At 46.5% G+C, this 25,366-nt stretch overlaps 1 protein-coding gene across 10 annotated transcripts in view; it reads left to right on the plus strand.

Moving 5' to 3' along the window:
• The window catches only part of R3HDM1 (R3H domain containing 1), a 124,830-nt gene that overhangs the window by 62,448 nt on the left and 37,016 nt on the right, over positions 1–25,366 (plus strand). For 5 of the 10 annotated variants that reach the window (XM_038751331.1, XM_038751332.1, XM_038751330.1 and 2 more), the window contains exons 4-16: positions 4,073–4,114; positions 4,581–4,670; positions 5,870–6,016; positions 9,538–9,652; positions 11,175–11,253; positions 13,117–13,176; positions 13,262–13,402; positions 17,476–17,584; positions 17,682–17,777; positions 19,129–19,166; positions 19,249–19,299; positions 19,404–19,630; positions 21,810–22,064. In XM_038751331.1, the coding sequence (XP_038607259.1) occupies positions 4,073–4,114; positions 4,581–4,670; positions 5,870–6,016; positions 9,538–9,652; positions 11,175–11,253; positions 13,117–13,176; positions 13,262–13,402; positions 17,476–17,584; positions 17,682–17,777; positions 19,129–19,166; positions 19,249–19,299; positions 19,404–19,630; positions 21,810–22,064 (1,450 nt within the window). The remainder of the gene's footprint in view (positions 1–4,072; positions 4,115–4,580; positions 4,671–5,869; positions 6,017–9,537; positions 9,653–11,174; positions 11,254–13,116; positions 13,177–13,261; positions 13,403–17,475; positions 17,585–17,681; positions 17,778–19,128; positions 19,167–19,248; positions 19,300–19,403; positions 19,631–21,809; positions 22,065–25,366) is intronic. The other 5 variants (XM_038751336.1, XM_038751337.1, XM_038751338.1 and 2 more) reach the window with 4 other exon arrangements.

The raw sequence follows: 25,366 nt of genomic DNA on the forward strand, positions 1-25,366 counted from the left end.
GGGAATGAATAAAAGGAGCGAGTCGAAGTGGTGCAGAAGGGAGTGGGAGAAGTGGAAAGGAGGGTTTAGTCAGGGAAGGTCTCTTGGAGGATTTGTGCCTTCAATAAGGCTTTGAATGGGGGGAAGAGTAATCGTCGGATATTAGGAGGGAGGGCATTCCAGGCCAAAGGTGGGGCGTGGGCGAGAGGTCAGCAGCGAGATAGAGAAGAATGAGCTACAGTGAGAAGGTTAGCATTAGAGGAGTGAAATTTGTGGGCTCAGTTGTAGTAGGAGAGTAGCAAGATGCGGTAGGAGGAGGCAAGATGATTGAGTGCTTTAAAGTCAATGGAGAGGAGTTAAGTCCTTGCAGGTACTGTTGCTAAAACTCTGGTCGATTCATGGCATCCATCTCAGACTGAAATCTCAGTTCCATTTGCCAACCAGTTTCCCCCTCCTGTTGGCAAAACTACAAAACAATCACTAAAGGTCAGGGTGCCTCTAGTCTTTCTGGCCATGTTCCTTCGTGAAAAAGGCCCAGGGCTAGTCAGGAGATACATGTTCTAGTCCTGGATCTGCCACCTATCTGTTCTATAACCTCTTTGTGCTCCAGTCTCCACCTCTGTAAAATGGGTTCTCATAGACTGTGAGCCATGTGTGGGACAGGACTATTTATTTGATTGCCCTGTATCAACCCCAGAGCTTATCCCAGTGCTTGGCATACAGCAATGGCTTAATAAGTACATGATTATTTTTTTTTATTATCATTACTGGGGCCAGTCTTTAAAAATGGGGGTGGGAAAGGACGTCTTTCTGAGAGGGGTATTTGTCCCCCTGACTGAAATTTTCTTTCAAAGAAGAAAATGCCATGAGGCAGTTTTTGAAATGGAATTGCAAATCATTTGTAGGATTGATTAATTTTTTTGCTGCCAAACCGTGGAATTTTGAATGATAAAGCCGTCTTCCGGTTGGAGTTAATTGTTAGGCTTGCCAACCATCAGTTTTGCCTATCTGGGTGATGATAAAAATAGAATGTTTCTCTTCTGGCTGTTGAAGATTTAACAAAGAAAAAGGAGGAGGAATTTCTAGCCAATGCAAGCTTCCCACTCAGACTTCCCCCGGGGCCTCTATAACCCCAGCTTGTTTTCTGCTTTTAGCAACCGAGTCCCGCTCCTCTCTCCAACCAATCTGGCCCTGAGTGGCCAACTTGCTGCCCCTTCCCTCACATGTTGTCAGGCTTGTTTGTATGGATTCTGATCAAGTGGTATCATCTCCAGACAGGGTGAGGGAAAGGCAAGGTGCAACTGATGATTTGAGGCCAATGTACAAAGCAGATCCCTGACGAAAGTCTCTGAGGTTTTCTAGGGAGCTGAAGGCTCTGAGGGTTTTTGTTTCTGAATCCTCAGCAGAGATGGAGTTTAGGGCAGGGAGTGAGGTGGGGCAGGAAGAGGAGGGAAGCATTGCTAAAAATATTAATAACCATTTAAATTTGAGCTAGAATCCTTTAATTATTTGCTATCTAGTTTTGGCTGATTGGAACAGTATCCCCCGGGCTGTTGCTGAGAAATGGAGGTCACTGAATGGTGTTAATATTGAGCACTTCCTGAGGGCAGAACACTGTATGTACAAAGCACTTAATGCTAGGTTCTGGTTTCCAGAAGTACAGCACTCCCATTTCCATGCTATTGCTTTGGTTTAACCCGTGCGCGACTTCAAATTATATGTGGTGCCAAATAGCACACGACTTGTGTGTGTTCCATCGTATATTAATCCCATACCAGGTGCATAGTGCTTGAGACTCTTTGTCACCGTGACCCAGGGAACCCTGAAAGTTGGAGTGCAAATTCTTAGAAGATGGACCCTGAACTGGGCATCGTTGCCGATTTGGGGCCTTGATCTTGAGGGCGAGTTTGGGATGGGACCCTGGAGGGGCCAGAAATCGTAGCCCCTAGAAAGGATGCAAGGGATCCCTGAGTGGAGGCCCATGCTGGAGTGCTCCTCGTAGCCAGGAATGGGAGAATTCGGCTGCCTTTCGGCAGCTGGAGGAGGAGTGAGCTGTACGGGGAGCCTGGCACCTCGCAGTTCCATTTCTGGTGGTCATCCGGCTTCAGGGGGGCAGAGTGAGCTAGTCCTAGCTGCCTGTCGTGCCCAAATCTGGCCATCTCGTGACTTTCAAGACTTTCATGACTTCTAACCCACTGTCGTTGTTGGCACCCGTAATGTACTTGCCCAGGAAACATCCAAGTCTTCAGGGGCACTTCAGCACATCACTAATACTGCAGTTGTTGTTTCTTTGTGTAGAAAGCAGTGTGACAGGCTGCTGGGAAGACCCTGGCTTGTCTCAGTTCATTCATTCAGTCGTATTTATTGAGCGCTTACGGTGTGCAGAGCACTGTGCTAAGTTCCCTTCCAGCTGGGCCACAAACCCCGCCTGGTGTGCTAAAGAGAAACTACAGTGATTCTGAACAGGGGCTGCCGAAGGGCTGCTTTAGAGTTGCTTTAGGCTCTGGTAGTTGGACAGATCCCCTGAAATGTGGGCAGTAGCAAGTTGGGGGCCTGACGGTTCCGAAGGACTGAAGAGGGCCCTGCAGTTTTTGAGGGGGCGGGTGAAAGCCCCCATATCGCACTCTCCCCAGTCCTTGGTGGACGTGGGGTTTGGAAGGCGATTCCCTGATCCGAGCAATGGGGAAAAGGGAGCGGAGCTGCAGGACTGCCTCAGGCGGCAAATTGATGTGTTTTCTCTTTGGAGGCAGACTCTAATGTCTGGGCAATTGATGTATTTCCCTTTTGGGTCTGGGGGCATAGCAGCCTAGGTGGAGTGACTTTTCTCTGTACAAAACTGGCCAAAGCGTACTCTGTAGTTTTGAGGGCCATCCTCTGGAGAGTACAAACCGCCCCACCCTCCCTGCATGGAAACAGCCTCATTGGACCTGCCTAATGGGGAGGGAGCAGGGGCCCTTTCAGACCTGCCCAACACCTCCCCCCTCTTCTCCCTAAACAGGACACCTGTACATCATGTGCTTAGGGCCCTGGATTCTGGCCCCCAGGACTTCGCTTAGAACAGTGCTTAGCTCATAGTAAGCGCTTAACAAATACCATTATTATAATTATTATTTTGAGCAGGGTGAGTACCCCCTGGGCCTTCACCTAACTCTGGGGGCTGAGCCAGGGTGTGAGGTGGGTGTTTCTGCGGGCGGGCCCGTGCAGCTTCTTCGCTGCTCTTGGGGCAGGGTCAGAAGGAGGCAGCAGGGGAGCCGGGTGCGGGGGGAGGGAAAGGAGTTGTTCACCAGCCCTGAACTTGGGACACTGATAATAATAATAATAATAATAATAATAATAATAGCATTTATTAAGTGCTTACTATGTGTAAAGCACTGTTCTAAGCGCTAGGGAGGTTACAAGGTGATCAGGTTCTCCCACTGGGGCCTCACAGTCTTCATCCTCATTTTACAGATGAGGTAACTGAGGCCCAGAGAAGTGAAGTGAGTTGCCCAAAGTCACACAGCTGACAAGTGGTGGAGCCAGGATTTGAACCCATGACCTCTGACTCCAAAGTCCGGGCTCTTTCCACTGAGCCACGCTGCATCTCCATTGTGAAACTCTCCACCATTCGGTGTCTTGAGCACTGAGTGCAGGCCCCATACCCACTTTCAGATGATGCTTGGAACACTTATCGTGTGTTGTTTCTTCATAAGACTTATCTTGAAGGAGTATTGCTCCTGCACAGTATGGAATTCACTTTTCAGAGAGGTTGGAAGGATCACCCAAGTGGGAAGGAACTTAAGAAACCTCCTTTTCTGGGCTCCTTCTAGAAACCTCTTGGGCTAGAAAAAAATAGGTATTGCCGTGCCTTCTTTTGCTAACTGAAAGAAGATTGCTTTCGTCCCTCCCAGCATGAGACAGGGTTTTGGTTGGAGAATAGAAACTTTCCTGCAGGGTCCTCTGGCCCCATCCTTTCGGCCTTGCCACTTTGATTTTCAGCCTCCACATGCGTCAGTCTAGTTCATCCACAGAGCCATTTTGTGCATTAACAACAAATGCTTCCATCTCAGAATAAAGATTAATGTGAACCTTTCTTGTTGTACCCACCCTTCAGCGGCCAATGCAATCGTTTGGACAGACAGGAAAAAGGTCGAAGGTATAGTAGATAATTTTGTGTGCTGGCATGCCCAGGCTCTCCTTCATGCTTAACCAAGCCTTGTTCTTTTGTGAAAACAGCCTTCAGTTTAGTTTGCCTTCTCTTTTGTTTTATTTGGGGTAGTGGGGGAGTTGTCTTGCCTAGTCGTCTGCTTTTGTGCTTTGCTTTTCTCTCCGGTGGCTTTTTCATCCATAGTGAGAGAAAGTAGCTTCCTAGCATCATTTGGTTTATCCATGTTTTTGATATCCCAGTTGTTCTGTGTGTGCTGTTATGATTTTTAAAGCTGCAACTGCTTGTTTTCCTTTGCTAAGAGGCATTGATGGTTCTTAATGGTGTTTTTACCCATGCACATTCCATCTACTTTTACACTGGGCAGAAAATTAAAAAAAAATCCTTCTTAGGGGGCTTTTGGCTGTTCCTTGGTTTTTGTGAAATGCAGTTTTTAATGATCACTGCTTCTCTTTAGTCAAGTTCAAAGTTAAAGCTCGTTCGGAGCCTTGCAGTGTGTGAAGAATCTCCACCACCTCCCACAGCTGAGATTTCCCAGGACAACCAGGTAAAAAGTGGGCTCTGGAGAGAGAGATAGAGACATAATCGGTCCCTGGGACGGAGCCTTTGAGAGGTTCGATCCTGGGTTGGGGAACTTAATTAGTTGAGCAGAATTGATTTGGATGTTGCTTTTCCAGAGAGTATCGTGAAAATTTGGTCAGTCCTTCTGGAAAGCCAGTGAATGAGGTGAGATTCTGCTGTTAAATCTACTGCTGCAGAAAGGCCTTTCGGTGTCTAACTTCAGAGAGCAGTGGTGCATCGATTAGGTTGAATGCTTTATGGTCATTAGGGGAATCAACCTGGTATTTTAGGAACTGGTTTTAAGGTATTCCTGCAGTTATGTTTATAGCGAGAAGCCACATGACCTAGTGGAAAAAGAGCACATGGATCTGGGTGTCAGAGGACCCAGGTTCTAAGCCGGGCTCTGCCAGTTGCTTGCTGTGTGAGCCTGGGCAAGTCGCTTGACTTCTCTGTGCCTCGGTTTTCTCCACTGTAAAATGGGTTTTCAGTACCTGTTCTCTCTCCTACTTAGTCTGTGAGCCCCGTGTGGGACAGGGACTGAGTTCAACCTGATTAACTTGTATCTACCTCAGCCCCTGCAACAGTATTTGACACATAGTGAGCGCTTAACACTTATGATAATAATAGTAATAATATATGTCTGTACATGTACTCACCTGCCCCAAAAATGTTTCCCAAGTCCTCCCCACCCAGCTAGTAAAGTAAATGTCAGCAGGCTGCCCTCTCCTGTGTCCACCATTAATCATGGACCCATTGCTGAGTGGGGGCTGTATCTATTATTGGTGCAATGTGGCCCCAGCACCTGCGCTACAGCTGGCACCTCTGGTAGAGACATTGTCTTAAGTAGCCTTAATCCATCCCCGGCATTGTACTCTGACACTGTGGAGCTCTTGTCTTTTTATGAATTTATCTTCTCTTTACTGGGGTAAGGTGGATTTTTTTTCCTGATCTTTTGTTCACAGCCCTGGTTTTCTGGGCAGTGTCACTGCTCGCGACCGTTTTAGTCCTTGAGAGGATGCACAAGAGTTTTTAGGGTCCTCCTTGCTGGCCAAGAAGGAATTGCTGTTTCTCTGCTCTGGAAAGCCGAACCCCACACCTGGTGGGGATCATTTTGTTCCCATTTGCATGCTCAGTTCCAAAGAAGCAGATTTCTTGGCAGTGCTGGATTTTTTTTCTTTTAAATAGTCAGCGTGTGTCCATGTGTGGAAGACTTTGGTAAAACACCATCACTGGCTGGTTTTCCCAGAAGAAGTCTGTTTGCTTGGGAGCCCTATTTGCTTCTCTCTCCAGCAATTGCCACCTTCCTCTCCAGTGGGGAGTTGTGTAAACCAAGTAAGTCATGGGTGAGTGTGTGAGATGCACTCTTAGCCTAGGAAATGAAGGGGAGAGAGTATTCTCTCTGGAAGCCGAAGTGCTCCATCAGTGAAAAAATGGAAGTGAACAGAGCTTTCCTCATCCAAGACAACAGGGGGCTGTGCCGTCGCAACTGGCAAAGGGACGCTATACGGTGTCTTATGTATTCATTTTGCCCCACTCCTCTCCAGAGTTTCAGCTCCCAGGTAGGGGAAGCTGCAGCTTGAGGCTTTACCATTCTGTCAGCTTAGTCCCTGGCCACTGGAGTTTCCCGCCCACTGTACCAACACTCCTTGGGGCACATCTGGTTGCTTCCCTCTGGCTTGCTGCTGTCTGCAGTGGTTTTGAGCAGTGTGCATCAGAGTGGTTGAGACATAAGAGTCTAAGGATGATGGTGCCCATGGACGCTCATACAGGAAACCTCAGAAACAGGAATCTACAAAGAGAAATTGACTTGGGGGCTAGTGGTTTGCGCAACATCATTCGTCCTCTTGCATGTGCGTTCTCTCCCCCTGCCCCAATTCCCCCTAACCTGACATACTGTTGCTGGGGCACGGGGTGCAGTGAGAACATAAGCAGGCAAGGGTGAGTGCGGGCCATGGAGAAGTGTTCACCACATGCAGAAGAAGCCCAGTGGCAACGCAGTGGGAGCATTGCCGCCCATATTTCCCAACTATTTTTCGGAATCCCTGCAGGGTCAGGCCACCTTACGGAATGCCATTGTTCCCCCCACCACAGTGAGAAGTGGGGAGTAGTGCAGCAACCCTAAAAAAAACTAACTCCTTGAGCCCCCAGTTAGTGGATCCGCTTGACATTTTCCTGTGGTTTTTAGACAACTGTCTATCAGGCGTGTACAATCCAGTTTGTGGGTTCTGTGGAATTTTCACCTCTCCTTCCTCTGGCTCCTTGATTTAACAGATTTCCTTTTCAGGGTATTGTCCTCACCGTCAACAACAGCATTTGGCACGGCCGGAAACAAAAAAACCCAAACCTGATGGTTTTGCTGTTTGCCAGAACTCTCATTAAAAATTAGGGAGCTTTTAAATTATCTGGGAATTTCAGTTATCCATAAGTAATCCTTAAGACTATGTAATAAGGGTTACCTGGCAGAAAGTTGATCAGGTTCATGATGGAAGGAGGATCTTGAATTTCCTATTTTCTCATTAACTGTGAGGCCATCAAAAAGCTTATGGGATCTTAAATTTTGATTTATGGTACATCAAACTTCTCTTAATGGGATGGAGCTCACTTAACTTGGATCCAGGTCCCTTTGCTACTCTTAGCTTCAACACTAGGTGCTTGACTCTCATTTTGGACTACGTTGTGCTCCTGTCTGGACAGGTACAAGCAGGGCAGCATCCCCATCAGGTAGGCATGCCGCCATCAGGGGTCTTGAGCGGAGAGGCCCCGGCATCAGAAACATTTCCTGGTCAGCCCAGATCTGTTCAGGGCTTTTCCTCTGACTGTTGGATTGGCCCCACAGGGTAAGAAAGGTGCAGGGAATGGAGGCTCCAGAGACCCTTGTTCCCAGCAAACCACTGGGCTATTTCAGCTATTTGATCTTAATAGTGTGGCATCTGGGACTGTTTGTATAAATGAACACAGCTCTGTTGTGAGCTTATTTGAACCTGAAGACAGAATGATCCCAAGGCAGAAGGTTTTTTCCTTTTCAGGTCAGAGGGGAGAATTTTTCATTGCCCCCCGAGCCTTTCCAAGAAGTAAAACGGAGGTGTATGAGGTTCTGCTGTTCGTGTATCAGACTTTGGGAAGTGGCCTGAGCCATTTAAGATACACATGTGAGCAGCAGAGCCTCTTGGTTTGGGGAGCATGGATGGGCCAGTGTGAGATCCCCAGGACAATGCCTCGAGGATGCTGTCCCTGAATTTTGGGAGCTTCAAGGGCGGAACTATTGTCTGGACAAGGCTTTGGCCCACCAGCTTCCACCCCAACCTCTCTCCCAGTAACCCCCCACGTTGACCTGGAGTTTTGTGTTGCCAAGCATGGGCTCTGAGTGGGGTGGTACACCGTGGACTGTGGCAGGACTAGAGACTGCCTGTCCAAGAGACTTGGAGGTGAAGGCCAGTAGAGCTGTTGCTAGGACAAGAAAGGCAGGAAACTGTCAAATTTGGTGGAGAAATTCTCCACTATGTCTAGCTTTAACAGGAATTGAATGGAGTAGCAGTGCTAGATTTGAGTCATGGAAATTTGACTTCTGTTTTAAAAATGACGACTCCCTCCATCTTATGAACGGTAACCCTGGGGCAGCTGCAGAGTAGCTAAAATAAGCCATTAAATTATTCAGAGAGATGCAGGACTTGCTTGGAAATAGACAAGGGATCATAGGTTACAGAAAAGCAAATGTGAATAGTTCTGGCAAGAATTACCAAGTGGGCTCTTCATGCGTAGCCTTCTCTTGTCTTTCACCTTCAAATGCAGACAGATGTTGGGTGGGGACCCATGCGTACACAGGGATGAAAAGTAGCGGGAAGCCCATGGAAGAAGAACTCCGGATCTGGTGCTTTAGCTTTGCTAAAAAAACATCTGCTCTTCAGCGGGGATTGTGCCGGCTGCAGGGGGGCAGCCCTGGGCTCTGTTTCCTCCTGGGGCCGAGTGTTTCTGCCTGTCCAAAGCTGAGTCTGGTGAGGATAGGTCACTGGAGGAGCACGGTCACTGGAGACAGTCGGACCAGATTATTCCTGCCCACAGAACTCCCAAGCAGCAATTTCACCTTTCCCTTCTTCCCTGAATTACCTGGGCAGTTGACACAGCTTGTCTCTCCACCCATTGACCTTGTTCACTGGGGATCGTGGTTCCTTCGACTCTGGTTTCTCTTTGGCCCTGTCTTTAGGGCTCTTGGGTTTTTTCAGCTACATTGTCACCCTTGAGTAAGATTCTCAGATTAAAGCCATAATTCTATGCTTACAAAGTTTACCATTTTAGCTTCAGTGAAAGAAACCTCACTGTCAGTTTGCATATGTTGAGGGGATGGGACAGGGAGAAAGACTAGAACCTTTTAAAACACCGAACACAGCAGCTTTATGTTCCTGGCTGCATTCCTTTCTGGCTAACTACAAAATAGAGAGGAGAGACTGTATCATGTGGGAATTGATTGTTGAGGTGACTCTCCTTCCTAAGAGACAATCATGGCCAAAGAGTTTAAAAGGTTTTGGACTGCCTTTTATTTGACACAGAGTATGTTAAATTTCCTGGAAAGTAAGGGCCCCTAAATTAACACTGAGATGTGATTGAAAAATACCTTAAGTGCATCAACTTTTGCCTCTGTAGACTTGAATTCAGGCGGTCAGATCACGTGTCTGATCGTGTTCACTTTTGAGATGTTCGTTTGGTAGTCTGTGTCCTGTTCCCAAGAGGCACAATATCTTGGTTTCACCCAGCTCATTTTCCAGACCATGAAAACCTTAAAAAACTGAGGAACTGATTTCTGTGCTCTCCAAATTGCTTTTAATTCCTCACTAAATAATTGATGTCCCTTTCAACAGGAGAAAATTGCAGTCCAGTTAACACAGTCTTTTGAAAAAGAAGAGAAGCCCTCCAAAGATGAAGCAGAAAAAGAAAAAAACAGCGATAAACTACCCAGAAAAATGTTATCCAGAGGTGCGTCCCTGTTTGTTTGTGTTTGAGTTTTCTTTTTTCATCCTGCTCATACCCTGCTATGATATGAGTAGTAGGCAAATTGATGCGAAATCCTTTCCCTGAGCTCCCTGCCCATGTTGGGAACAGAGTAGGGCGGAGCTCCTCCCTCCTTCCATTCTTCCTCTGGAAAGAACTACTGTGGATGGACTAAGGGGGTTCTGATGGCTCTTTTTGCTTTTATGTGATCTCAATAGTGGAATTAAATGTTGTTTGCAAAAATGGTACGTTGTTTTGAAGTGTAAAATGGCCTTTTCAAAGAAATTTTGTATTTATTTCCTCATAGAGGTTTACTGGGGACAGAGATATAGCAAGCTGTTATGCATGCAGTTCAGTGTGTGCGCCCCATCTTCTCACTCCCTTTAGAACAGGGACCGAATGGATGTTTTGAAGTCCCAGACTCAAGAGGACGATTCGGAGAAATTTCTGTGAAGCCTTGGGCTCCCTTTACTTTCATCAGCAACAGTTTCATTGAGATTCTACCATGTATAGAGCACTCTGCTGCATGCTTGGGTGGATGGACAGAAGTAAAACACTCTTCCCGTGCAGAGTTTACCAAAAAGTCTTCTGCATGCATAATTCTTATCACATGAGGAAAGAAAATTGCTGGCAGGATCACAGACTATTATATAGCATGTCAAGTTAACATTAACCCAGAGTTGTAACTAAACTCTCATTTTGTAAAGCGTTCGTCAAGTTACCTAGAACATAGAGAGTGTGTGTGTGTGCGCGCGCATGTTGGGGGGAGAGTCCAGCTATAAAAGCCCTTTAGAAGGCCCAGATGAAGCACCAAAGATTTAATTTTAACAATACAGATTGAAAAACCCTGGGCTAAACTGATAGGAGAAAAAGTAATATATTGGTAAAGGCTAGGATCTAAGCAACAAGCAAGAGGTCTGATATGAGGGCCCCCTAGAGCTTCTTAGGTGAAGGATAAAAGAAGCATGAATATTTCAAAACTGCTTCGAGCAAATCTGAGAATACTCACCCCTTTTTCAATCTCTAATCCCTTTTTGTTTCTGCAGGCTAGCCCCAGAACAGCCTTGCTAGTTCAACATTTCCCATCCTTTTCAGAAAGTTGAAAAAGTGAACAAATCATGCTTTTTCCTACTCTGTGGGTTCTATAAAATCTTGAAATTACTTAGCATTTTGTTTAAAGTGAACCCTTGTTGATTTTAAAGAACGGCAAATACATAATTTGGCCTCTGAAAGAACTCTGTGCACGTGGAACTCTGCCGTTTAGATTCCTAAATTGAATTGTCCAATTCAAAGCAGTTTGCACTTCCTTAATGCTAGCTAAGCTCAAAATAGGCAATTAGATGAAGACAGGAGGTAAGTGATCTTACAAAACCTGGAACATGAAAGGCATTTGAAAGTAAAATTTAAAAATTAAGGTGAACGTTATGTGTATAAGGGCATAAAGAAGTGTATTCAACAATTTTAGTAACTTTCAGTAACTTTGGGGTTTTGTGTTGTTGTTTTTTAGATTCCAGTCAAGAATACACAGATTCAACTGGCATAGATCTGCATGAATTTTTAGTAAATACATTAAAAAACAATCCCAGGTAAAAAATAAAGGGGAGGGGGCAAAAAAAACCCTAGATTGAAATGGTTTATAATGTACCATCATCCCAATATTGATTTTGTGGTGGTTGAGCTCTAGTCTTCTGGGTTAGAAGAGGGGGGTCTTATATGTTCCATATGATGCCTCTCCTGGGGTATTTGGGCTTTCAACCTGCAGACATCTGGGACCAACTTAACTGTGAGAAAGAAGTTGGGCATTTTTGTTTGTTTAACTTTTGGGGATTGGGGATAGCATCTCTCCAGAACACTTCAGTGAACATCCATTAAGCCGGGGATTGGCTTTTGGAAGGCATTAGCCAAATTGTCAAATCACTTTGGCTCTGCTGTCTTTTAGGGAAGTTTATAGTTGCTAGTGGCCCCAAGGAGAAACTGTTGATTCCATTTTTAGGGTAAACACTCACAAATCTACACCTGCCCTCCCGTATTCCTGTGAAAATGTCTCTCATTGTCATTTACAATGTGTATTGGATGGAGCTATATGCAAGTTGATGTTTTATACTGTAGACTCTCAAAACTCCCCCTCTCTCAGCCCAAGGAATCATGCTCTTGGTTTTTGTTGATTTGGTTTTTTTTTTTTAATTATTATTATGGTTCTTGTTAAGCACTTACCATTTGCCAGGCATTGTACTAAGAGCAGGTGTAGTTACAGGATTATCAAGTTCCTGTCCCTTATGGGGCTCACAGTCCCAGTTGGTGGGAGGAGAATTTTTTTTACAGATTAGGTAACTGAGGCACAGTGGAGAATTGGCCCTTTTCATTTGAGCGATGATCTTGATTGCACATTGGAGAAGTCAGGGAGATGGTGGGAGATTTAACCATTGTCGCTGAGCCTGGTATTGACATGAAAGAAGCAGAAGCATGACTCATTGCTAGGGCCTAACCTCCATTGTTGGGGGCTTTTGAAATTTTTCTGAACACAAAGCTGCAGTGTCAGTAAACCATTATGTGGTTATCTCCACTGACCTAAAGAATGTTAACTCCCAAAGTGGGATAGTCCCAAAGCCAGGAGTTCGCTCACTGGTAAGATCCAAACCGGATTGTTTTTTGTACTTTTCACATCTGCAAGTGCACAATTTATAGCGCATAAAATGTATTTTAAAAGATGACCCAGAATTCTTTGGGTTTTAAGTTGCTCCCTTTGAAATTGCTCCCTAACTTTTCATAGAGGGGCCCCTGCTTATTCAAAGGAGTGGTTATGTGGATGTTTCATTTTCATCTCTTTGGACACTTAAGACCAAATTCTCATGCAGAAGTATTTTTTTTAGTATTTGCAGCTTACTCAGTGCACCTAATATTCACAAGCACTGGAGAAGCAGAATAACCTAATGGAAAGAACATGGGCCTGGGAGTGGGAGGACCTGGGTTCTAATACCATCTCTGCCACTTGTCTGCTGTGTGATCCTGGGCAAGTCCCTTAATTTCTCAGAGTAACCTCCTCTGAACATGGGGATTAAGACTGTGAGCGCATGTGGTACATGGGCTGTGTCCACCCTTATTGGCTTGTATCTACAGTGCCTGGCACATAGTAAAGGCTTAACAGATACCATTTAAGGAAAATAAATTGCCAGAATATAGCCTTTCAGCCAGATTTCTCCACAGTGTGAAAGCCAAGGTGACCACTAATGGCACTAAAGAATGGCAGGTGCTCCTTTGCTGAATCAGAAGCTACAGAGCTAAGTTTCATTGAGGCTTTGAGATTGTGTAGTGATCTCTGTCAGAGAGCAGTCTTAAGAAGGAAGGGTTTCATCAATATGCTTTTTTAAGCCTTCCTCTTCCCCCCAGATAATTGTTCTTAGAGGACTGTTAAATCCTGACGTGAGAATCTTTTCTGTTTTGTTTTTTAGGGACAGAATGATGCTGCTGAAATTAGAACAGGAAATTTTAGATTTCATTGGTAATAATGAGTAAGTCCTGACTTCTGCAAGGTAACAAAATTGCCATAAGTGGTCTTGTTGTATATTTAAACTGGCTTTTTTTTTTTACTTCCAGATCGCCACGAAAGAAATTCCCCCCCATGACATCTTATCATAGGATGCTATTACACAGAGTAGCTGCTTACTTTGGATTAGATCACAATGTGGATCAAAGTGGGAAGTCGGTGATAGTAAACAAAACTAGCAATACAAGAATGTAAGTGGCTGGGGTGAAAGAGATGGGTCTGTCCGTTTGTCTCTGATCGGTTCCCATCATTCTTGTGCCACCTATCGTGGTCTATAGCAATTCTCAGCCAACGTTCTCAGAGCCCCGTACCAATTGAATTATTTGAGCCACAGGGTCCTCCCAAGGGCAGCACACCGGGCTGAAGTGCGGCAGTGAGGTGATTGTTCGTGGTACCATGCCACTTCTTGGCTCTGAAGAGGACTGCTCTCTATCTGAGAAGAGCAGGTGGCTTGACACTGTGCAGTTAGAAAAGGTAGCTAGTCGGGTACCTGGGGTCAAAGGCCAGTTCCTTTGGAAAGTTTGCTGGGTTAGTTGAGAGCCTTTCCAATGCGTTTAGAGAAATCTTTGGATCTTCAGAACTATTTTCATGCATTCGCAAAAACATGTCCCAATTCTCCCTCACTTGTGAACATCAGCAGCCCGAATGTGTGGGACTGGACTGGAGCTGAAGGTTTCACTTTTGGGTGCACTTCTGATTTGCCCACCCCCTGATTTCTCTCAGTGTTTGTGGTCCTGAACTTGACGTGCCTGGCTGCCCAGAGCCCCAGGCTGTCTGGGGCTCCATGTGCTTTTTGAAGACAGAAATTCTTCAGCTCCCAACTGACTCTCACCTTTTTGAGGTAGAACTCTTGGGTGATTGAAGCAGAAAGTAACAGATCATGATGGGTCTTATTTGACAGGTGAACAATGACTGGTTTTTCACTCAGTTCCGCAGTGAGACTCAGAGGCACCCAGTCAAAAATGTGGAGATAGTTGGTAGGTTCAAGACAAATGTAAGGAATAACTGCTTCCCCGAGTGGGTGGTGAACATACTGTGGGATACACTCCCACAGGAAATTGTGCAGGCCGGATTTGAAAAGATTCATGGAGGAGAGGGGGCCCAGCAATGGGTGCTTGGAGAGAAGAGTTGAGGGTGTGAGAAATGTCAGAAGAATTTCCCTAGGTTGATAGGCAATAGGCTGACTTATATTGGTTTGTGGAAGACACAGCCGTAACTCTGAGAACTGATATCCAGGACAGCTGCCCTCACCCAGTTCTTACAAGCATTGCTTGGTGCCATTGGTGGACATGGGATGGTGAGCTGGATGGGGTGTGGATCTGATCCGGGTGTGGATCTGATCCAATAGGAAATGACTTGCATGGTCAGGTGTTCAAAGAGGAATAGAGAGTAGGTGTCTTTGCAAGGTGCCTCTTTCTTCAGGCAGGAGGGGTATTAGCCCAGTGTAACTGCTTTTGTCTGTTCCTCCCCTGAAAATAGACGCTTTCACGAATCACACCTTATATAGTTAGGATTCCCTGAAGACCTAGGAGTTGATTGACTCCACTTGGGATGGAGTGATAGAAGCCCTGAACTCAAGGTGAACAGCAATTCTTTAGCCAGTACCTAACAACTTTACTCGTTGTTGTTGGATGCCTAAGCGCATCTCAGTTGGCAGGCATTTCTGCTAACCTTCTGACTGTCTGACAATGCTCTAAGGTTTTCCATACAGTGTAACATCAGTTATTTGAATGTCCATGGAAAGTGGGAGACTTTTGCCGGAAAGGTGATCAAATTTCATTAAGATGATCCGAGAGCCTTCGTCCTGAAAACTGGCACGATGGTGATGAGCTATAATTTCAGATCATTGACGTTACACTGCGTTCTTCTTTTCTCTCTTCTGGGATGGGCTACAGAAAACCTTAGAGATCTGAGCCACGTTGAGTAAACCCAAACTTGCCTTTTCCTCATAGGAGGCAGATTCCCCGCTCCAGCGTTGAACCAGTGGTCTTGTGGATGCCTACAGCCCAGTCCCCACTGGGGTGTCTCAATGGAGCGGGAAGTTGACGATTGCAGGGCAGTATATTCAGGCACCTGTAAAAGAAAGAGGTAAGACAGCTTTAAGGTTAGCTGACATGCCTGCTGGTGCGGTTATCTGTGGAGCCCGGCTGCCCTCGGCCGAGTGGGCTGCCCCTTGGTTGAAAGCACTGCTGTTCACTTGTGTGTCTCCCAAGTAGCGCTTGGGTAGAAGTTCAGAGTCAGGGTGGAAGAGAAAGCTTGAAGGGGCCCAAGTCCTTCCTCTACCCAATCCAAGCCCAAGATTGTGAGCGCCCTGGGATAGACCCGTGGCCGAGAGCAGGACCAGGGCACTGTTGTGTTGCCAGAAACAGTGTCGAGGTGTGAAAGGTCTGAGCTAGTAAAAGAGGAGGCTCTTCAGCCAGCCCCTCTGTCTGTGCTCCTCCTGGTTGGTTTGGCTGTGTTGTTCTTTTCCCCTTACACCTTTCCTAGATGAGCAGCTGCATTTCTGCTGCCCCTCTTGCCTAGGTCTCTTCTTTCCGAGAGCGTTCTATGGCTGTCCTCATACTTATCCGCGTACCGTCTTCACCTGGAGTCTGTTGTTCAGTCGGTGTTTCGGGAGTGGCCGTGTTGGTTGGGGCTGCTGCTGTGAGTTTGCGTTTTCCCTGTGAGTGCTGTAATTCATGAGCTCAGTCTTCCTCACACCTAAAGCAGGAGTGAGCAGAATGGGGCCCTCGGCGCAGGCCATGTTCAGCCAGCCGCCAGCAGACTGGGGCCCAACCCAACCTGTGCCCCTCCTGCCTCGCTCCACCGCCCCATTGCTGGTGAAGCCTGTGTGGTCTGGTGGAAAGCACACAGACCTGGGAACCAGAAGTCCTGGTCTCTAGTCCCAGCTCTGCGGGTGGCCTCTTCACACCTCAGGGTCCCCATCTCTGAGGTGGGAGTAATTTCTGCCTCTCTCCCACCTCATGGGAATGCTGGGAGGTTGAAATGAAAGAAGCAGCGTGGCCTAATGGAAAGGGCACCAGACTGGGAGTCGGGGACTTGGGTTCCAGTCCCGGCTCTGCCATCTGCCCACGAGTGATCTTGGGCAAATCAACTTCTCTGTGCCTCAGTTTCCTCATTTGTAAAATGGGGATTTAATGCCTGTTCTCCTTTCCTCTTAGACTGTGAGCCTTGTGTGGGACAGAACAGAGCCTGGTGTCGGACCTGGTTATCTTGTTAATACCCCAGTGTTTTGAGCAGTTCTTGGCACACATTCAGTGCCTAACAAATATCACAGTTATTATTATTCTCATCATTATCGTTTCTATTTTGATTTCTCTTCTGACCATTGGCGCCTGAACAATCTGAATGACATGGGGCCCGAGAAGTTGCATGAGCGTATTTTCATAGACACAGTTTGCAGGTGTGCGAGAGATTCTGTCTGAGAGTCCAGGATCCACCTGCTCATGGATGCAGTCACCCGATCAGCAGCTTCTTCTTTGAGCCAAAGAGAACTCTACTACCTGTGATTGGGAGGCCCTTTCAGGGCAGTGGCTTTGTTGGACCACTAAGGGGCTGTTGAGATTAGGCTATAGCATATGTGCCCTGCAGACAGTACACAGTCCCCCAGCCCCGGTGGGGCAGAAGCATTCCCACGTCTCCCTCAGGGAGTCAGTGGAATCACTGGCAGACTCGGGCTCACCCAGGTACTGTTGGGCGATTGCGCAAAGGGTCTGGCCTGGGATAGTCCACCTCAGTTTGGGGAGGGGTGAGGTCCTCATCCTGATTCTTGCATCTTTTGGATAAGCCACACCACCTGGTGGACTGGAATGAAGAACTCTGAATGCCCTCTCCTCTGCATAGCACAGTTGTTGGATTTAAGTAGTTTTGCGGTAGTGGCATAGGTGCTGAGCGGGCTGGGGAGTTCCAGTGGGTGGTCCCCAGCCTGTAGTGTGGACCAGCTCAGGACTCTGCAGCTTGGTCGCCCCAGGGACAGAAGAACCATTCTGCTGAGCCTCAGCTGCCGTTGGCTGTTGACTTTTGCCCAGGGCCCCAGTTCTCACCTCGGGAGCAGTCATTTTCTTCTGTACCCTTCAGTGATAGTGTCTCAGCTGGAAGGAGCAGCTCTTCGTACCCAAGGTTCAAGTATTCCATTCGTAAAGCTTGAGCTAATGTGTTCTCACTCATTATTATTCTTGTCTTTCCGCCTACTAAGTCTCTCTTCTCCTTCATTTAGTCTAACTCCATTTGGTGATTTCTTTGTGTTTGTTTCTTTGTTTTTTAGACCCGATCAGAAATTTAATGATCATATCAAAGATGACAAAAGTGAGGACTTTCAGAAACGGTACATCCTCAAAAGGGATAACTCTAGTTTAGACAAAGACGATAACCAGGTAACTCGGTGGGATTAAAATGATTCAGAGATGCAGGACTGGTAAATGTATACATTTTCTCAGTAAGATTAGGAACTGAATTGCAACTTTCATTTAGATGAGAATCCGATTAAAAGATGACCGAAGAAGCAAATCCATAGAAGAAAGAGAAGAAGAGTACCAGAGAGCTAGAGACCGAATATTTGCACAAGATGTATGTATACCGTGCAGTTGCCATTCTGCTGCTGTTCTTGGATTGTGGAATTGAGTGAATAGTTGAGAGCAGAGACCTCCCTCCCTCCCTTCCACCCCCTCTCCCCCAGTTCCCTCTCCATCCTTTCTTCCCTCCTCTCCTCCCTCAACCTCCCCACTCAGTTTTCAGGCTAATTGTCAAATGTGGTTAATTTCATGAGCTGATTAGGAAGGCCCTGTTTCATTTCAAATTTAAGTCATCCCCAGGCCAGCCAACCTCTTGGAGATAGATGCCTGTACTTATGTGGGATCACCTGAGACTGTGTGTGTAATAGTACATGAAGGGTTACATTGAGCTGTTTAGGAAAGGCTTGACAAGACTTGAAAGCTCGGACAGATTCTGTGTCAGTCAGCCATCTTTATTGAGCACCTAGTGTGTGTGAACTTTGCCTACACCGAACTTCCAACCTAGTGGATTAGAGAAATATGGGCAGGATTTCCTCAGATCATGCTGCAGCTCTTGAGGTGACTTCATAGTTTATGTGGCATCGAACTCTTTTTTTTTTCTTTTTTTTTTCTTTTGTCTACTAGTTGGTAGACTTGAATTTAGCTACTCAGCCTGGAAACAGAAAGTGTTTCATTTGAGAGAAGATGTAGTAAATGTAGTAGATTAAATGTAGTAAACATTACTACAAAAATGTTTAAAATGCTTTGAAGCGCTCCTCTTGTATCTAGCTTCCCTGTTCAGCCAAATAAAGAATAACCAGTTGGTCTTCACTTCCATGTTTTATTTTCAAACAAAATATGCTTGGCTAAACATGAAGAAGTCCTGTCAATCCTTTCCCAAGCTGTGAATATAAATCTGTTGGGTTACATGAAAAGTTTTCAGTAATAATCCTGCCACAGTCTAAACTTTAGCCTGAAAGAACAAATCTTAACTTGAAAAGTGAGGCAAAAAGCTCAGAAGCACTGAGAAATTCAAAACCTGATCCCTTTGGTTAGACAAATGAAATGCTTGGGCTGATTGGATTGTGTGATCTTGGGATCACACTGTATCAAAATGATATTACAAGGTATAGACTGAATTCCTTCCATGGTGGGGTAGGGTAGAAGTGAGTTTGCACATGCTACCTCTACCCTCCTTAGTCCTTTCTCCTTGGAGGTTATCTTTGGATTTGTTTGTTCCTTTGAGGGAGGAGCTTTCTAGGAAGCTGTATAACCTTTACCTGGAAGCCACCAACAAAATCTGTTAAGTATTTCTTTGATACATTTGGATGGGCTGTTTTTTTGGTTTTTTTCTTCTTTAATGGACACGGTCCTGGAACTGGCAAAAAAAAACCCTCAAGTTTTTATCTCTGTCCTTTCCCTTCTAGTCTCTCTGTTCTCCGGAGAACTATCTCACTGACAAAAGGTAAACAGAATTCGACATGTTTTGGTTACTCCCTAAGTTCTGCAAGCAATATTACGTTTAACATCTTATTAAATGCCAACAGAATCCAAGAGGAGGAAGCTAAGAGTACCCACCAGAGGCGCCAAATATTTAGGTACTGAATGCTCCTTGGGTGGTTGAGACCATGCGTTTCTGCCAGCGCTGTTCTTCCTTTGGTTCTGGTGGTGTCTATTTTAAAGTTCCGTCTCTGGATTGCAGAGTCAATAAAGAAGCGTCGGGGAGGTCAGCCAACAGCCACCAAAGCAGCACTGAGAACGAGCTGAGGGACTCGGAGCTCCGGCCTTGGAGCAGCACGGACTCTGACAGCTCCCTCCGCAACTTGAAGCCAGCCGTGACCAAAGCCAGCAGCTTCAGTGGAATTTCTGTTCTGACCAGAGGCGACAGCTCAGGAAGCAGCAGAAGTGTAGGCAGGCTGTCCAAGACAGGTACCCAAATCGGAAACGCAATCTCCCGGGGAACGAGTCCTGTGGTTTACTGCCCATAGTCCCGGCTTGCGAATTTTCCTCCCCTACAGGGAAATGAGCCTCCTGAAAGGACATCCTAAGTGCCCAACTGTGAGCCGTGTTCCTGGCCGCTGGGAGCCGGTCCTTAGCCTGCAGAAGACCCGATGAGCATTTATCAAAGTTTCTTCTCCAGGGCACAAGGTTTAGGAATACACTAGGTTTTAACTGCTTCAGGAAAGTTCCATCATTTCCCCGAGGGAAGGTGGGACAGTCGCAGGACTGTCCTGCATGGATTTACCATTAGTTAAGCTATGTCAGAGGATAGTTATCATTAATATTGCTAATATTGAAAAAGTTCTTCAGAAATTCCGGCCAATGGCTCTTGCCTTTTGGCAGTCTCACTTTCCTTTGCAGTTTGTTTTAAGAAAACAGGAGTAGATGTTGTTTGAGATTCTAGGGAACTTATAACTGCTCCCAAATAATTGACCTTGCAGGCAGGATTACAGCATATTGGTGACCTCTTCATTCTAGGAGAATTTTTGTTTTGGAACTGTTTTGATGTTTTTTCTCTCTACTGATCTCTCTTGTTCTGTCTCTTTCTCTCTCTCTGTCTCTCTCTCTCGTTTTCTCTCTCTCTCGCTCATTTCACCTCCACCCAACTGAGATCTGATAGTTGTTGGGTCTCACAACCCTCCCCCTTGTTCCCTGTGGACCTTGGTTCTGATTGAAACCTACCCATGAGTGTTGGGCCTTCTGGCAATATCTGGGTGTCTAGCTGACCTGAACTAGATGTCTGCTCTGGCAGATCAGGAAAGGGGTGCAGGTCTCATGGGAAGAAAGGGGACATGGGATCTGTCTGGGAGAAGCCTGGTCTTGCTGTGGCCAACTGCTCCTCATGGGGATCACCCGGTGTCCTCCTCCTCCCTATCTCTGCTATTCCCTTTTCATTCTGTTGGAGAGAGAAATGGGGTTGAAGTCACTTATTTGTTATGGGGCATATTGAGGAGGCTGTTTGGCAGTCACATGGTGCCAGGCCTCTGTTGTATTCCCAGGGAACTATTTTTACAGTTCTTCCCAATCTGCCACAAGCATTCCCCGTTCAGGGGTTAGGTAGCTCTCGTTGTCTAGTTGGGAGAGCATTTTCTGGCACACCCACCATTTCTGAGTTAAAGCTATTCAGTGCTTTGTCTCTCTAGAAAGGGAGAAGAATTCTGAGGTAGACCCTTCTTAATTGCAATGAAGAAGTAGCAGGAACTGAATTAGCCTCTGTTGCTTCACTGCTTTTTACATTTCTGCTAGTTCCTCGGGAAAGCCTTAGCCTGAAATTTTTTTTCCTCAATAAGCTGTTTTACCCAGGCTTGGGGCTCCATTGCTCCTTCTCCATCGAGTCATTTCAGTGCTCATTCACTCCTCTAGGGTGGGGCTTGGTGGAAGGCAGTCAGGAGGGCAAGGATGGAGGTGAAACCCAAGTCAGCTTCACACCGTAAAAAGTTTCATAGGAGAACAGGTTGAAACAGTTGACTAACATACCATTTTTTATTTTTCTGTGGATTTAAGTTTTCCATGTTTTGGGTATTCCCAGTTGCCAAGTCCATAAGGGAAGGTAGATGAAAGTGGAAAAGCAAGCGCAGTTTTTAATTTGAGCCTTAGAAAGATCTCCAGTGGTGGCATTGTCATTTCCAGTATTTTCCACTTTTATTCTTAGACTTGCTGTATCTCCTTGATCATATAGAGGGATTTCTTGTGATCTTGTGTGTACTGTGCCTGTCTCTTGGCCAATGGCATTTGTGTATAATCTGTGTGTTCCTAGGTATTTGCCAGAAAAGGTAAAATTTGAGACTATGTGGGGGACATGTTTTCTGGGCTGCTTGGTGGCTGGTGGCACTAAATTGCTTGAAATTGCATGCTTCGGCCGTGTGAAACCTTTGTGGCGGTGTTTGTGTGTGTGTGTCAAAGTACTGACTGCAACAGATCTGCTCCAGGAAAGAGTTGGATTCAATGGGAAGCCCTAATCGGCCAGCGTCCCCACGTAGTAGTGCATGTTCTGCTTCGTAACGTGCCTTTGGTGTTCTTTTTTTTTTTTTAATCGTCTGCATTTGAAAATGAGCATGATGTTTCTATCTTGAGGTAAAAAATCAATTTCTCGTTGCTCCTTTCCTAGGTTCTGAGTCTTCTAGTAGTGTAGGGTCATCCACGGGCTCTCTCTCTCACACCCAGCAGCCTCTTCCAGTGACCGCTCTAAGCCAGCCTTCTCGTGGCCCCCCTGCCGTCTATCCGGCCGTCAGCTCTAGTAGTTCTCTTTGCCTGGATGGCGGGGGGAGTGGGCCCGGCGCCCCTCCTAGCCCTAGCTTCTTTTTGCTTCCCTTGGAAGCGGCAGGCATACCGCCTGGCAGTGTGCTGATCAACCCCCAAACAGGTGGGTAACCAGGCGCGCGGAGAGTCGGTTGGGTTTTGCATTCTGGAGGATTTGTCCGTTGAGGCTGGCTTGGGGGGAATGCATTTCTCTGTTTGGTCTCCTTTCTCGCAAGTGTTCTGTTTTCGTGGCTGTCTCATCTGTGTTGGTGCTAAGAGGTTGAACTAGCCTTTTTCCCTTCAAATCGCAACAGTGCCCACATCCCCGGGGTGGGAGCAAGGGTGGAGGCTGGGAGGAAACAGTCAGTCAGTTTCACCAGCGGCCACCCTGCGTTTCCTGTCTCCTTGCCACGGCCTGCCAGGTGGAGAAGTTCCTTCCTGGTTCTGTTCCAGCCCCTCAGGAGAGGCAGAACCCGAGCTGGCTCCACCACCCCTCCATTCTCCCGAATCTGACCCAGTAGCTCAGTCAACCAGTGGTATTTGTTGAGGGCTTCCTGTGTGCGGAGCACTGTACAAGTGCTAAGTGGAATGCCACAGAGTACGTACCCATGATCACGTCCCTCAGGAAGCTTACCATTAAATTAAATTCTGGAGACCAAATCCTGCATCTCCAATTCTTATTCTTAAGGAGCCCATTTCCACCCTCTGGCCAAAACTACCCATAATCTTTATCCTAGTAGAGCAAATATTGGTAACATGGAAACGTTACACACTAACTCCGACACAACCACAACCTCTCAGTGCTTCTCGGTTGCAAATCTCATTGTCTGGCTTATCTGGAGGGTGAGAGATAGGAAACCTTGGTGTTTCTAGACAGTATTGAAGGAGAGTTGACTGAGGAGGATGAGGGGGAGGATGGGGGAGAGAGGGGCAGGGAGAAAGAGAGCTCACTCTAGTCAGTTTGATTAATGTGGAGATGAAGATCTCCCAGGGGTCAGTGTGAGAGAGCAGAGAGGGTGAGGTCAGAGGAAACCCAGAAAACACCAAACTAAAGACCACTCCAAAAAACGACCTTGTATTTGAACAATTCATTGCCTAGGTACAGGGACCTCCCTCAGAAGTGGGAAAGTACTGTGGGAGAAGAGGACTGGGAAACCTAGAGATCTGCTCAGAGCCCAAGAAAGCATGAAAGAATAAGCCAAATAGCTTCACGTTATGCTTCATAAAGTGCCTTTGTTGTTCTTTTTTTAAACCGATAATAAACATGGATGTGCGGGTAGTGAGAGAGAATTTTCATTCAGTGTCCCAGCCATTGAGGGATATTTATTTTTGCCTCTCAGAGCCCCATTTTGTTTCCATCCTTACTGCTTTCCAGAAACAGGATTGAATTGGATATGTTTTTTTTTTCCATCCCAGAGGTACTCCTTTCCTCTTCTCCACCCCACAACCAACCCCTTTTGGGACCCATTCTCCCCCGCAATGTTCTTGTGTTTATAAAATGATCACCAAAAAGTACTCTAAAATCTGCTTCCCCCAGATTTGGCTTCTGTCATGTGGCTTTTGGTTTTTATTCAGTTAACTACGTTAGCTAGTGTGTTTTACTTATCAGGATAGGACTAAGTATCGGAAGTATAAACCACGTCCTGCCCTCCAAAGAGAGGCCTGGCCACAGAGGGTTGCTCCTGGGATGCAAAAGCCCTGAAGCCTAACCAGGTTCGGAATAGTCACTTGTCTTGTGGTTTGGGCACAGTGCCAGCAGCCAGGGCTATGGCCTTACAATTCTGTAATGACATCAGCATGCCCTTTACGCCCAGTCTCCTAGCCTGGCATCACCCAGTCCTCGAGGTAATGTGGCAAACCCCTGATGTGCTCTCCCCAGCTTCCCTCTCAAGAATTCACTATTTCCAGGAAATTGAAGATGGAGATAGGATTGGGAAGTTGGGGAGAGTGGAGGCAGTAGGAAGCAGATTAGCCAACTAATTGGGCCGGAGACTCTCTGGAGTAGCGAAGCAGGCAGTTTGGCTGTCCAGCATTCCCCTGGGGTTCCCCTTCTCCAAGGGAGCCGTGTAGGCACAGCCTTCCCACTGAGTGCCCTCTCTCAGCATTCCCCGAAGTCAGCACCCTAGCCTGGAGAAGAGCTGCTCCGTGACCAGAGACGGGGCCTTGAACAGTCTTGGTTGCTGTCGCAAGTTGCGCTGGTATCTGCATCACTGTGTTTATTGGCGGCCCTTGGTCCAGAGCCCAGGCTGACGTTCTTGGCCAGTGAGGTGTCCGGCTGGTTGTTAAAGAGTGGACGTTTCTTCCACTTGCTCATTCCAAGAGGGCTGCCTGAGTAGATGGTGAAATATTAGAGTTTTGGGGGGTTTTTTATAGATAAATATTTATTCTGGCCTGTGGGGACTTTGCAGCCCATAAGTGATATTTACTGAGTGCTTACTGTGTGCAGAGCACTGTATTAAGGCTTCACCCTCCCTCGTTTCTCCTCCCTTCCCAGTGAGGCATAAATCTAGACCCCCTTAGTTGCAGCTGAGCCAGTTTCCCCTTTTGCTTTACTTTCTGACTTAGCAGCAAGGTCCCCAGGAGGTGTGCAAAGTCACCCAGGAGGGTTATGCATCGATTACTGATCAGTCAATCAGTGGTATTTATTAAGTGCTTACTGTGTTTAGAGCGCTGCACTAAGCCCTTGGTAAGTAAAATACAACAGAGTTGGTAGACACCGTCCCCTCCCAGCCCCCCACAGTGGAGACAAACATTAATATAAATAAATACATTACAGAGATGAACATAATTGCTGTGGGTCAGAGGGTGAGTTGAATATCCGATGCCCAAAGGGTACCAATCCAAGTACGTGTCAAGGAGTGTTCCGACTGGCTTGCATTGCCTTACAAGTGCACAATCTAGTGCTGAAGGCAGCAAAAAGAATTGGAAACCAGAGCTGAGATTGATGTTCTGTTTGGTCATTTTTTCACATGGGCTTTCCAGTCCTCTGGATTCTACCATTGGTGCACCACGGCTTGGGACGGTGCAGCATGTGGGGATCGGCAGCATGAGTGCTCGCTCATCTTTGCTGCCTAGGGCCCCAACCTCTGACTGATGGGGTACGGTGTAGTAAGGCCAGTCTGATTGGCATCTAAGGGAGGGAGGACCACATTTGGATGCATTTTTATAGCAAATTTTGATAATGTCCTAAAAAAGAAAAATCAACGACAGCATGCAAGTCGGTGACTTTTCACCCTTTACATGGAAACTGAAACTGGTCTCAAAGCTGTTGAAGTTGGCCTGTTTTACCACAGAGCAAAGTGGAAAATAATTTTGGATAATATCTGTAAGGTGTGAGGTGCTGAAAGAAGCTGGGAATTGTATGGTAACTTGATTTTTTCATTTACTCAAAGCCGCTTGGTATTCCAGTGACATCGTTTCTCTCTC

Source organism: Tachyglossus aculeatus, chromosome 9 (genome assembly GCF_015852505.1).
Source record: "Tachyglossus aculeatus isolate mTacAcu1 chromosome 9, mTacAcu1.pri, whole genome shotgun sequence".
Lineage (NCBI taxonomy): Eukaryota > Metazoa > Chordata > Mammalia > Monotremata > Tachyglossidae > Tachyglossus > Tachyglossus aculeatus.